The sequence below is a fragment of the Pristis pectinata genome, chromosome 22 (assembly GCF_009764475.1).
Source record: "Pristis pectinata isolate sPriPec2 chromosome 22, sPriPec2.1.pri, whole genome shotgun sequence".
Lineage (NCBI taxonomy): Eukaryota > Metazoa > Chordata > Chondrichthyes > Rhinopristiformes > Pristidae > Pristis > Pristis pectinata.
In genome coordinates, this window is record NC_067426.1 from 24450285 (window position 1) to 24464384 (window position 14100).

A 14100-nucleotide genomic window follows, 5' to 3' on the forward strand; every position below is an offset into this window, starting at 1 on the left:
ATCTTACTGAATAATGGAACAAGTTTGAGGGATCGAATGACCTTCTGTTCTTTTGCAGGAACACTATAAATCTCAAAACATACTTGTATAACCTTTAAGAATACATAGATATTTGTGATAAATGTATTGGTATTTCCATGGAACTCCTCTTGGATATTTCAAGTAACTTGTTAAGATATGTGATTTGATACAGAATGTATTACATTGCATAAAGAAATGTCGTACAAGTATAAAAGCTTTTTGTATATGTTGCTCAGAAGAATTGCATCTCATTTATTGGAATGAATAAATGTTTTGGCTTGCATGAAATCAAGAAAATGCGTAGGAAAGTGCAGACATACATAACTCTTGCGTCTTTCTTACATATGTAAAGCTTTTGGATCACTCTTTCATGCAATGATTGAATTGCAAGTATGACTGTGTTCCCCACCCGCCTGAACGTGAACACAATTTGAACTTGTTTTCTGTCTAAAAGTTCATGGTAGTGAAATCCTACATTACCTCCAGTCTGGAGTTATGCAAGATCCAAATGGTTCTTTACAGGGAAATATCAGTAGATGCCCATTTTCAAATTATAAATACTACTTTTAAAACTTCCAGAAAGTAATGCTTTCCCAGTGCCTGGGCTGTTTGTGCCTTGCAAATACTAGATTTAAATGCAACCTGCATTGAGTCATGATTGGCTATCGCACCAAAGTAGAGAGGTGGGAATTCATTAAAGTATCTGTTTCTGATTGTCGCCCATTGACCTCTTTTAAAGTGTTTGTACATAGACCAGATAAGGACATGATTAGACTTGAACATGAAACCTAAAGGGATCATTTTGCTTACACTGTATAGGCTGACCAAAAAGTAACGGCCACTTAGCCGAGATACTGGGGTCATGATACTGCAAATTTGCTTTAGGAAGACAGGAATTAAAAAAAAAGTGGAGTTAAATTAGAATTTCAGATTTAATTGTAGTTATTCATATGTTCTGTGCTGAAAAGCTGCACAAATATTGCTCTCTATCAGTTTGAGGAAATATTTTATAGAAAGGTACAAAAAGAAGGTTGTTTAACTCATTTCTTCCCCACAGCTCACCCAACTCCCCATTCCCCTTTCCAAATCTCAATCCATCAGATTGTTGGTGTGTTTTTCAGTGCTAAAAATACTGTTTGTTGAATTAATCAAATGTGCTGAGTGGCTTCCTTTTAGCTATCATCTTGTGAAAGAGTAGAATTTTGAAATCTTTTTCCACGCTTAATACTGTTTATTCTTACAACAGAAACATTCAAAGATTACTCCCTGCACTTGGTGCAAATCTCTGAGGGCATCTGCTGAAATGATTGAAAACATAAACTCTTTTGGAAAACCTGAACTCTTTTGCTCAGTTAACTGCCTTTCGGCCTATCGAGTACAAATGGTAACTACGCAAGGTAGTGATATAATTTTTTAAAAATATTGACATGAGCTTTAGGAAGTTTAAATTATTTGTGTATTTAGTATCTCCAAGGTACATCTATGATGAGAACCAACAATTTTGAAGTGACAAGCCTTGACGTGCATTACATGAATCTGGCCTTGTGCTGAACCATGATTGTATCATGCAGGAGAATGTGTAACTCTACCTGCAGGAGGGAACCTCCTTCAGTAGAACAAGTTTTGTTTTCTGAGCCAACTTTGATTGAATTCTCTCTCCTGAGACTCCGATGACATAATGTATAGCTTTGGAAAGAGAAATAGAATAAACATTTTAAAAATAAAAATGTACCCTGCTTGATGAGTCTTTTTGAACTTCAAGGCTTTGTTAATGCCATTTGAAAGCACGTGGGTTTTTTTTGGTGTTTCTTTTTCAGCTTCATTTGGAATGATTGAATATAAAAAATGGTTCACTGAATACCTGGCAATACAAAGTATTAGTATAATATTGCAGCAACATATTCACTGTTTTTAAATGCTTTTAGGTGAAGGTTTCATTTCATTTGGATACATGCATCTGTAATCAAACACTTAGAGAAAATTGTTATTGTGTGTTTTTGTTAATTTCGTACAATTATGCAGCATCATATTAACGGGAGGTAAATGTGTCAATAAATTTAGTATGATAACTTGTTTGGCTTTTACTTTGGAACTGTTTAGCTTCATTAATGGTTACTCTATTTCCTTGGTTTTAGCGGATATGTCTTGCTAATTTAGTGGTATTGGACATACCATAACTTTTTTTAATATCCATTTAGGTACTAGTGTTCAGTGCAACTACTGTAAAGTGACAATGACGCCTCAATACCACCTTGCTATGTCTGATGGTAGTATTCGGAACTTCTGCAGTTATAATTGTGTGGCTTCCTTTCAGGTGAGATATTTATGAAACATTTCTCAATTTCTGAAAAACATTTTTTTTTCAGATCTTTTCTGTTGTTCCTGTTTCCATCTGAGCTTGCAGGATTTGTTAACACTGGAATAATGTGTACAATTTTTAGCAGACAATGTTATTTTTGATTTTTGCCATTAAAATTGAGGAAAAGAAAAGGTTTGGTAAAGTGGAAAGGATATTTTAGCCACATGCCTATGATCCTATTCACAATTTTTGTTGGTGTGGTTAGGTTGAGAAAACTCTCCTGTTGAATTAATTTTCAATGCCAGTGCACACACCAGAATGTACATGGGGCTTCGTAACAATCAGCTTTTTTTCATCGCCTTGAATTTTGTGTGTATTCTCTTCAATTCTGCCTCCTTTATAGGTGCATGAGTTGAGCTCTTACATATGCTTAATTTCTGAAGTGCTGAACTGTGAATAAGAAACCTGACTGTTGTTCAGAGCATTTGCATAGTTAGTATTTTGTTACAATGGAGAACTGTAATTTGTAATTGGTCAGATATGGGCTGTTGGTTGAGACAAATTAGTAAATTTAGCATGCCTGGTCAAATGAGGGGATTGCTTTTGTATTAATTGGTAGGGCCTGAACATTTAAAATATAACACTAAAATTGAGATTGAATGTTTTCCATTAACTTAGAGTATTATTTAATCACACATTTAATTTTGAGCTAAAAACAATGCAAGAAATATTCAAGTCAGGCAACATTTTGGGAGAAAGTAAGAGTTTCATTAGAATTGCTCAAATTTTCTGACAATTACAAATTCTAGTTGCATTTTTTTAAAGAAAAAACAGATTATGAAGCTCTCTGAACGATCTGGGGATTCAGGTGTTGCTGCTGTTCAGTGACCATCCCCAATTGCCTGGAGAATTTGGCAGTGGATCTACTTTTTGAACCATTATTCCTCATAACTGATTGATACAACAAAATGATTTGAAAGGCTATTTTGAAAGGGCAGTTAGGAGGAATGATTCTTTGTGGATATGTTCAACACCAACTTCTAAAACCTCAGTAAGACCTTTTTGGGTACGATGTCGACCATGGATCATCATAGCCTAGAAAGGATATTGGCTTCAGAATGAGTGTGGCATTGCAAAGGTTAGATTATCAGGAGTGATTACATATATTGTTTTGGGAATGTAGATGGTTAAGGGTTAATTTGATTTGGCCTTTTTGATAGGATTTAATAGAATAGATAGAAACAACTTTAATGGGAGTTCAAGGCTCACAACATTAAAAACAGAGGGTGCCCATTTACGAGAGATGTCTGAAGAAGTGTGAAATTCTTCTCTTACTTGAAGCAGTAGATGCTAACTCAATTAAATAGTTTAAATTTGAAATGAATACATTTTTGTAGCCAAAGGATGTGGATCCAAGGTAATGGGTAGAGTTGGGATGCGGATCAGCCATGATGCTAATGATTGCCAGAACAGGCTAATGTTTCCTCTTCCTGTTTTGATGTTTCAATGGTTTAATTTTGACTTTACCAAGTCTCTCTTGATTTGTGCATTAGTGCAATGCAGTTCTACTTTCCTGTAACCAATTCTTTTAATTTTAGTGAGGTGGATATTACAGTTGCTGGCCAACTATGTAATTTTGAATATATTGAAAATATTAGAGCACAGGCCTAGTGGACCAGGACAAGTAACAGTAAAATTTGAATTTCAGTAAGCTACATGAAGGTTTAGGATAGCATTATTTGTAATAGCTATCCCTGAAGGTGTAAACCATCAGGGTATTTGTGTTTGCAGGCCTGATAGTGTTAATGGCGAGAAATTAGATATGATGAATTTTAAGTGTCTCATGAGAAGAATGACACAGTAGTTCAAGTGCATAGTGTAAATGAGTTGTCTTTTTGCCAAGCACTTCACTCACTTCCTTCCCCCCCACCATCCCAAATAAATTAATTTACAGCAAAGATTTTATGGGATTGGTGGATTAAGCAGTGCTAACTTTTTAAATAAATAATTTTTATTTAATGCAAATGTTAAGGATGATTGGAATTGGTCTTAATGTAAAAATTATACTGCAAATACAAAAATATTCTAATACAAATTGAAATCTGTATGAAAAATTAATTCAATAGATTTTGTGAACAACTTAAAAAGTATTTCTATAGTTTATGCTTTTCTTTTGCTGACAGGGATTATTCAGCCAGGCTGCTCCAGGCTCTCAAACTGTTGTACCCTTGTCGCAGGGTCAGGTAACGGTAAACATTCCATCAACTACTTCGGTGGTGTCTGGTGCTCCTGTGGTTTCTTCTTCCTCTGTCACCACATCAGCGGCAGCAGGGTTACAGAGACTTGCTCAATCCCTGCAGGTGACAGTAGGTCGGACACTTATCAGGTTAAAATGTCAGTATTGCCAGCGGTTGTTCTCCTCTAAGCCTGAGCTGCTTGAATACAAGGTAAGGATTTCTGATGTATAGTGATTTCACTTTTGTATGTTTCTGTGCACTTTGCAAGAGGAAAAAACTCTAATGTCAGAACTTTCAGAAGTTGAACTTTCAGAAATAATGTTCAGCGTCAAATGACATCCAGAGTGTTTTTTGAGTATACTGGATCTTTTTCAGGAGTTTTTCAAAGTAACGTGGTTGTGGGTGCCTGGAATGCACTGCCGGGGGTGGTGGTAGAGGCTGATACGATGGGATCATTTAAGAGACTATTAGATAGGCACATGGATGAAAGAAAAATGGAGGGTTGTGGGAGGGGCGGTAGAGAGGGGGTTAAATTGAATGAGGATAATGTTTATATAGGTCGGCACAACATGGTGGGCTGAAGGGCCTGTACTGTGCTCTACTGTTCTAATGTTCAAGTTTTCATTGCCTGATTAATGGAATCAGGATTTCCACATATTGTTAATATGTTCATTTCTCCAGTTTCCCCATTTGCAAGTCTTGCTAGTCAAAGAGGTGTTATGAAGTAGTCTATGGCTGCAGCAGTTAATTGCCCAGTTTGGCTCTGATTTCAGGGACTTGACTATGCTGGGTAAGCTTTCCTTAGCTGAGACAGGAAAAAAATGAATGTGGTTATAGCATTGTGTGTCTTTGAATTAAAGGAGGAACTATCCTTAATCTATTCATCTTCATTTAATCCTATTGGAAGCAGTTTCTGATATTAGCTTGGTAAATTGCTGGAACTGCTAATTTACTGCTTTTGTTTCGGATCCTTAAGTTGTCATTTGGTTGAGCTTTTTCTAAAAATGTTCACAGCACAACTCCTATAGAAAGTGGTTATATGTATTGTTTGAAAATGCAGTTTGTAGAATCTGTCTACATAAACTTAACTCACTAATGTAAGCTACCAGTTGTTCCAAATCAAATGTGCCACTGGGTGATGAAAATTAATTCAAAGAATAGGAAGATCATTGCAGGGATTCATAGCATGAATTTGTTGGTGAAATAAACTTGAGAATAAGGAGTTTCAAAAGGATGTTTTGTTGAAGCAAGGATAAGCAGTACAAATGTTAATAGGGAGTTTAATAGTTTTCTGGTATCTGTTTTACCATTTGTTAATCAGGACATGTATTCAATTTAAGAATCACAAAAAGAGTGAAAAGCAAAGGACTGTAGATGCCCTAAATCTGAAATAAAAACAGAAAAGCCCAAATAACCTTTTGACCTAAACAGCTAGCTGTTTCTCTCTCCACAAATGCTGCCTGACCTGCTGAGTATTTCTAGCATTTTCTGATTTTGTATTGTAGACAGAGTCTAGACCTACTTTAAAACCTAGTAGAAATAAGTGGGGCAGATTGTGGAATGGCCTTTAAGTGGGTACTGAATAAATATTTGCAAACATAATATTCTGAAGGACATGGGCAAAGGTGATTGCAGCTATGTGTATGGCTCTTTCAGGTTAGATCTGTTGGAGCAAACGATGACTTGTACTGTGAAATCATTTTATCTCTATCATTTTGAACACCTGTCCAACCATTCAGCATTATTATAAAATTAAATTCAGACTTTTATTACATTTACAGGTAAGGAACCTATATCTTTGGGATTGCATTTCCTATGACAAAAGGATTTTTGTTTGAGCCCTCTTTATCATAATATTTTACAATAATATTTTATTGGTAAAATTATTTGGACAGTGCAATAATACACATGATGCCTTTGATTTGATAGCTTTTTCACTAACAATTATATTTAACTTCCTTCCCCAGGGAAAAATGGTTCAATTCTGTGGAAAATCTTGCTGTGATGAATATAAGCGGATCAACTCTGTGGTTGCAATATGTGAATACTGTCGGTCAGAAAAGATTGTAAAGGAAACTGTAAAGTTTTCAAGTGTTGACAAGCCATTTTGTAGTGAAGGTAATAGATGTACTCTGAAATAGTTTGTTGTGGTCAAAGAACTGAAACTTTAGCCCTCCCATCATTTCTGAAATGGTTCTGTCTGATTTCTGTTAAAGCCCCAAGCTGACTGGTCATGTGAATGGAGAAAATGGGTATTTTCTGTAATGTATTCAGAATACATGGAAAAATGCCGCTATTGGATCTTCAGGGTGCTTGAAGTGAGGCTACATGCTACTGTATGAAAACTAGCAATATTTTTAATGTTAATATTTAAGTATATGTGGGAAAGAAACAGTCTATGTTTAACTTGTCAAGCATGTTTTTTGAAACATTTCATTGATAATTTATATTTCTCACTAAATTTATTCAATTGTTAAAGAAATAATCCTAGATAAAATGGTAGAGGTAAAATTGAGGAGAATCTGACAATTTACTGACATGATCTACCTTTAAATATGCATTTGAAGTAATGCTGGTATAAAACCAATTTTTCTGCAAAAGGAATGACCTTTCTTTAATATGCTATTTCTTCAGTAGAAGCACCCCCTTTCTATAATAATGCACCAACTCAGAGTGGGTATAAAAAGGAAGAAAATGAAAGATTCGGCTACGGACTAGTTACAGAGCTATGATTTCAGCACTGGAGAATGCCTAGCTAAGAAGTGAAATGTTGATAGTAAAGTTTGTAAGTGCATGGTTAGAATAGTCATCGGCATAGTCATACAGCATGGAAATGTGGCCTTCAGCCAATTGAGTTCATGCTGCCCATGAAGCCCACTAATCCTATTTTATTCTTCCCACATTCCCAACAATTACCCCCAGATACTACCTTTCATTTACACACTAGGGGCAATTTACAGTGGCCACTTAACCTACCAAGCTGTACATCCTGGGGATCTAGTTGGAAACCGGTGCACCCAAGAGAGACCCAAGCAGTCACATGGAGAATGTGCAGATTTCACACGGCACCAGAGGTCGGGATTGAATCCAGGTCGCTGGAGCTGTGAGGCAGCAACTGTGCTGCCTCCACAAGTGTAGGAGAGAACAGTGGGAAGCCTTGAAGTGGTGACTTGCAGGAAGTCCCAGGGCCACCATCCATGCTGAGATTAGATGTTGGAGTACAGAGGTAAAATAATTTCCTGAGGCCAGACTGAGTACCACATTGGGCAGTGGAATTACCCAGCAGACCAAAGGGAACTCCAAAAACTGATTAATAACAGGCACGATTTTGGTAATCTGCAGCTCCTGCATGTTTTGGCCATAATAATGAGAGAAGGAGAGGAATGAGAATCTGGTACAGAAGTGGGTAGAGGATTGAGGTCCAACAAACAGAAACAGTGGGTTTGTTTCGATTTTGAGAAAATACTTATTTTCAGAGCATTCTCTTTGCAGGTTGCAAGCTCCTTTACAAACATGAATTGGCGAAACGTTGGGGACTTCATTGCAAATCTTGTAGTTCCTGTTCACAGTCTTCAAAACGCCTGCTCAATCAACAGTTTGGAGGAAAAATAGAGGAGTTCTGCAGTGAAGAATGTTTGTCCAAATTTACTGTTTTGTTTTATCAGGTACACACCCTCAATTATCCAGCCACAATTAAGTGGATCTAAATGTTAATTGGTTTGGAACTTTGCTTCTTCCTATTCAGTTATTATTTGAGCTGATATGTACGCTGCATGTTTTTGTATATATACTGAATGTTTTTGTGAGTCTCTTGAAATCTTTTTGGAGTCAAACTGTTAGTGCATAGAGTTTTGAATCTACAGAGTAGTTTGTGGCATCACAAGACTTGTGTAATTGCATGGAGACTTGCCTCCATGCTCATGTCTTATATTTAAATTCATTCTAGATAGACTGAAGTGATCCAATTATTCATTAGGCTTTCAGAGCTGTTCCAGGAAAAAGATCATTTTGGGCACACACCTATGTGCTTGAGACTTGTGTGGGTTACCAGAAAGTAGTGAAACCAATGATATTGTGCTTGAACTTTAAGAATTAAACCGTTGCTATTTATTGATACTGAACAAATGTACTATAAAAGGTACTGTCATGGTTGAAATTACTAGGCCGGTAGTTCAGAGATCTGGACGAATGATGTAGTGACCCAGGTTCAAATGTTATAGCAACAGAAGTGGGATTTTTATTCAGTTAATAATCTGGCATTTAGAGAAACATCTTGGTATTGGTTATTATTGTCACTTGTACCGAGGTACAGTGAAAAACTTGTCTTGCAAACCAATCGTACAGGTCAATTCATTACACAGTGCAGTTACATTGAGTTAGTACAGAGTGCATTGAGGTAGTATAGGTAAAAACAATAACAGTACAGAGTAAAGTGTCACAGCTGCAGAGAAAGTGCAGTGCAATAAGGTGCAAGGTCACAACAAGGTAGATCGTGAGGTCGTAGTCCATCTCATTGTAAAAGGGAACCTTTCAATAGTCTTATCACAGTGGGGTAGAAGCCATCCTTAAGTCTGGTGGTATGTGCCCTCAGGGTCCTGTATCTTCTACCTGATGGAAGGGGAGAGAAGAGAGAATGTCCCGGGTGGGTGGGGTCTTTGATTATGCTGGCTGCTTCACCAAGACAACGAGAGGTAAAGACAGAATCCAAGGAGGGGAGGCTGGTGTCTGTGATGCGCTGGGCTGTGTCCACAACTCTCTGCAGCTTCTTGTGGTCCTGGGCAGAGCAATTGCCGTACCAAGCTGTGATACATCCAGATAGGATGCTTTCTATGGTTTCTGCCAATATTAGTAATAGCCACAGCATCCACCATTCTACCATTTTTATCCAGTCTGGCCTGTATGTGACTCCAGATCCACCCTATGACTCTTAAATGCCTTCTGAAAAAGCCCAGCAAGCTGCCCAGTCACACCATGACTGCCACATTCAAACAGAAAAAGAATAATAACAGACTACCTGGCTTTGACCTTGGCACCAAATTCAGACATGGCTAAGTTACTTCCAGCTCTGCTGACCTTGCACTGACTTCCTCACATGTCTGGGAACTGAGAGAACTGCCCCACAGACTAGTCAAGCAGCAGCCTGATAAAGAAATCGTACCTTACGGATGATGTGTCAGACTCCTCCATCACAACCCCTAGGTACATCCTGTCCACCAGCAGGACAGACCCAGTGGAGGTAGCAGCACAATGGTGTACAGGCAAAGGGAGATGCCAGTGCTAATGGGAAGAGGAGAATATCCCCAATGATGATGAATTCCTGCATGTGAATGTCAAAGAAGAGGCTGAAGCATTCAGAAGAATGATCCCTCACAAGGGCAGACACTCTCATGTTACCTCTCCAATTTAGATCTTTGGTCTATATTTAGACCTAGGCTGTGATGAGGTCTGAAGCCAAATCACCGTGTCAAAATCTTAACCGAACATTGGTGACCAGGATAATACTGTCAACTACATCTTTGATCACATTGCTAATGATTGACAATGGACTGATTGTGCGGTAGTTAGCTGGGCTGGACACCAGTTTCTTGTTAATACAACATACCTATGCAATTTTCCATATTGTCAGGAATGCAGCCGAGTTTCTGTCTAGTCACAAAGCCTTTACTGCATCCAGTCCTCTCAGCTGTTCATTGATAAGCTCCTCAAATGAATCAAACTTGCTGAAGGTTGACTACTCTGGTGTTGGGACCTCAGAAGCTGGGTCACCTATTTTGGCATTTCTGGCTCAAACATGGTTCTGATTGTGTCCTCAAGCCCTTATAAGACTGAAGACAATGGGCATCAAAGGGAAGATACTCCAGTAGTTGAAGTTATACCTCGCACAAAGGAAGATGGTTTGCAGTTGTCGAAGTTCAATCATTTCCAGCCCCAGGGCATCCTCAGAGCAGTGTCATGGGTTTAACCATTTTTACCTGCTTCATCAACAACTTTCCTTCCAATATAAACTCGGATTGGAGATGTTTGATTATGACTGCACAATGTTTAATTCCATTTGCAACTCTTCAGAAAATGAATCGGTCCGAATATGTTGGCAGAAGACTCCTATGACTTTTGACCGTAGGCTGATAAGTAGCAAGTAATGTTCGTGCCACAGAAATGTTAGGCAATGACCATCACCAATAAGAGACAGTTGAAAAACCTACCTTTTAACATTCAGTGGCATTACCATCGGTGAGTTTCCTGCCATCCTGATGGTTACCATTAACCAGAAGCTCATTTGGACCAGTCATATAAATATTGCAGTGACAGCAGCAGGTCGGAGGCTGGGTATCCTTCATTGATTAACTCGTCTCTGGACATCCCAAAGCTTTTCCACCATATATGTATGCAATACAGAAGTCAGGAACATAATGAAATATTGTCCACTTGCCTGGGTCAGAACCTTGAGGTAATCCAGGATAAAGTAGCTAACTTGTATATGGCAACCCATTCACCATGCTGTGTTCATTCGCTTCACTTGCACACAGTGTACCCATCTACAGTTACTTGCCTAGTCTGTGCTGACACCACCTCCCAAACCCATGATCTCCTCGATCATAAAGGATCAGGGTAGCAAGTGCATGGGAGCAGCACCATCTCTGGGTTTCTCTCCAATTCACAGACCGTCCTAACTTGGAAATAAATGGGCAATACTCCTGGAACTTGTTCTCCAAGAACACTATGACAATACCTTCACTAGAAGGACTGCAGTGGTTCAAGAAGACTGTGAATCATTTTCTAGAAGGCATTTAAGGATGCGAAACAAACACTTGCTTTGGTAGTGACACAGATCCAGAAAAATGAATAAATAAAATAATTTTTTTGCTTTATATTACTGTGATCCTTAAGAGCTATTAAAGAATCTAAGCTAAAATCAGCTGTCATTTACTTATGTCAGAGGCTTGGGTAAATGCTTCAAACATTGTGTATGTGGCAGCAAGCTATTCTGCTTGACCTGCAGAGTATTTGCACCATTTTCTGTTTTTGTTTTAGGGTTTACAGCAATGGTGATATTTTTCTTTGGTAAATACACTTTGCTCTTTTGAGCCATCCTAACACTAGGTGGCACCCCTGTTGCTGCAGAGTTTGTTTCATTCACTTTGCACTTGATACTGCAGGGAAAATAAATATGTTTTAAAATGAAAAATAAAACGTTTTAATCTTTAAAAAAAAGTCCTAGAATCCCACAGACTACCAGATTTTAGTCATGAGAGGCAAGTGTTTTTGATTGCTTCTGGATTGTATATTTGTCTCTGCATCCCCTATTACCTAAAGTTGCTGCTTCCCTTGCACATAAGGAATTCCAAGGTCCAATTCGGTCCACCACTTCCCACAGTAAATTCTGAGCCAACACTTTTGCATGCAGTGTCAATACATTACCGCAAGAGGGTGGTAAGGCTGCCAGTTTTATTTTACTATGCAACTTTTATGACTAAAGATTCAGCACTGAATATTTTTAGAACATTGTACTAGGTTTGAAGGAAAAGGTTATTTTGTTTTCTACATTACTTTAAACTGCATGTTGACTTGTCTGCTTGTGGAGTATTTAAACTTAATTGGGAGGGGTTAGCATCAGAATGTAACAGTGGAAACCAATTACAAATAAACGGGTTAGTTGGGTTGGGAGATTAACTAATTGGGTGCTGTAGGGATTGGTGCTGAGACCCTAGTTTTTGCAATCAATATTAATGGTTTAGGTGTATGTCACAGTTTGCTGCTAATACCAAGTTGGGTGGTAATGTGAAGTGAGAGAAGAGTGCAGTGAGACTTAAGGGAAATATGGGAAAGGAATGACAGATGGTGTATAATGTGAGGGAAATGTGAAATCATCCTCTTCTGTCAAACAAAAATGGAAAGGTTGATTATTTATTGCGTGATGAGAGTTTGAAGATGTTGGTATTCAGAGCGACCTGGATATGCTTGTATACAAATCATTGAAGGGTACAGTAGGTGATTAGAAAGGTAAATAGCTTTGAGTACAAGAGAATAAACCTCTTCCAATTATATATAGTCCTAGTGACACTATTCTGTACAGGTCTGGTCTCCGTATCTATGAAAGGATATACTTGTGATTGAGGAAGGGCAGCCAATATTCACCAGATTGAACCCTGTTGGTTGTGAATTGTTTCAACTCTTTACCCAGCGATGCTCAGTTGATATGTTTAAATGAGCATTTAAAAATCTATCCATCTAAGGGAATGAATGGATATGGGATTAGTAGAGGAAAGTGTCTTTGATGCTTTTTTTAAAACAAAAACTCAGCCATGATCCAATTAAATGGCGGAGCAGGCTGAAATGCCCACATAATGTTTCTTGTGTTCTTAATGGAAAAGAGGCTCACAAAGATCTTAGGTGTTAGATCGTACTTATTACAGTATTAAGAGGGAGCGGATTAAAAGAGATTACAGGGAAGGCTAAGGCAAGTTTAGAATGCATGTCTGTGAACTCAAAATGCGGTTAATAAGATTGGAAAGCTGTAGATACAAAATCCATTGAGCGGGTAACTCAACCATGGCTTCAAGTACAGGACTTGTCACTGTTGTTGGGTAAGGAGTTCGGGAATTTAAACACAGACAATGAAGGAATGGTGATGTATTTTTAAGTCAGGATGGTGCGTGACCTGAGTGGAGCCATGTGCTTGCTGTGCTTGTCCCTTTTGATGGTCAAGGTCAAGAGTTGGCGAGATGCTGTAGTAGTACAGTCAGAGCGAGCAACTGCTGTGTATTTTGTAGATATGGGTGAGCTTTACAAGAAATGCTTCAGTGAAGGTTTGGTACATTCCCAAAAGGGGGAAGTTAGGTAAACCAAAACCAGAGTCCCTTGGATGACAAAGACAGTTGAGGTGATGAACAAAAAAAAGAGAAACCAGCCAGAATATAATAAGTTGAGAGGACAAGCAAAAAGAAAAATATGAGAGGCAAAGAAAAGAAGAAAATGGCAACTAACAGAAAAGGGACCCCAAAGTGTAGTAAATACAAAGGGGATAATCAGAGGAGGGGGCCATAGACGTGTACAGACCAAGGAGGTGATCTATGTGGAGAGATGGGCAATGTGGCTAGAAACGAAAAGAATACTTTGAATCAGTGTTTACCATGAAGGAAATGCTGCCAAAATCTCAGTGGAAGGGGAGGTGGAGATAATGGATGGGGTGAAAATTGATGACAATGATGACTTTAACTTAAAAGTAAACAATTCAGCGGGTTTGGACGAGATGTTTCCTGGGTTGTTGTGGGTCGACATTGCGGAAAGGCTAGCCATAACCTCCAAATCCTTTCTGTACATCGGGTCTGAAAAGATAACACACTCGTTCAGAAACTGGTGCACGGAGGTGCCTGAGAACTGCAGGCTGGTCATTTTAACCTCAGTGGTGGAGAAGTTTTAGAAATAATTGGAGTAGGGAGTGGGAATTAATGGGCACCTGGAGAATTTTGAGTTAATAAACAAGAGCAGGTATGGATTTGTTGAAGGGAAATCTTTTGATAACTTTGAATTTAATGAGTTAAC

The 14100-nt window shown here is 38.3% G+C and overlaps 1 protein-coding gene across 5 annotated transcripts in view; it reads left to right on the top strand.

The window, feature by feature from the left end:
- LOC127581721 (zinc finger MYM-type protein 4-like) overlaps positions 1-14100 on the top strand; it is a 114059-nt gene that overhangs the window by 71966 nt on the left and 27993 nt on the right. For all 5 annotated transcript variants that reach the window (XM_052036380.1, XM_052036382.1, XM_052036381.1 and 2 more), the window contains 5 exons: positions 1268-1418; positions 2220-2335; positions 4504-4767; positions 6525-6675; positions 8050-8222. In XM_052036380.1, the coding sequence (XP_051892340.1) occupies positions 1268-1418; positions 2220-2335; positions 4504-4767; positions 6525-6675; positions 8050-8222 (855 nt within the window). The remainder of the gene's footprint in view (positions 1-1267; positions 1419-2219; positions 2336-4503; positions 4768-6524; positions 6676-8049; positions 8223-14100) is intronic.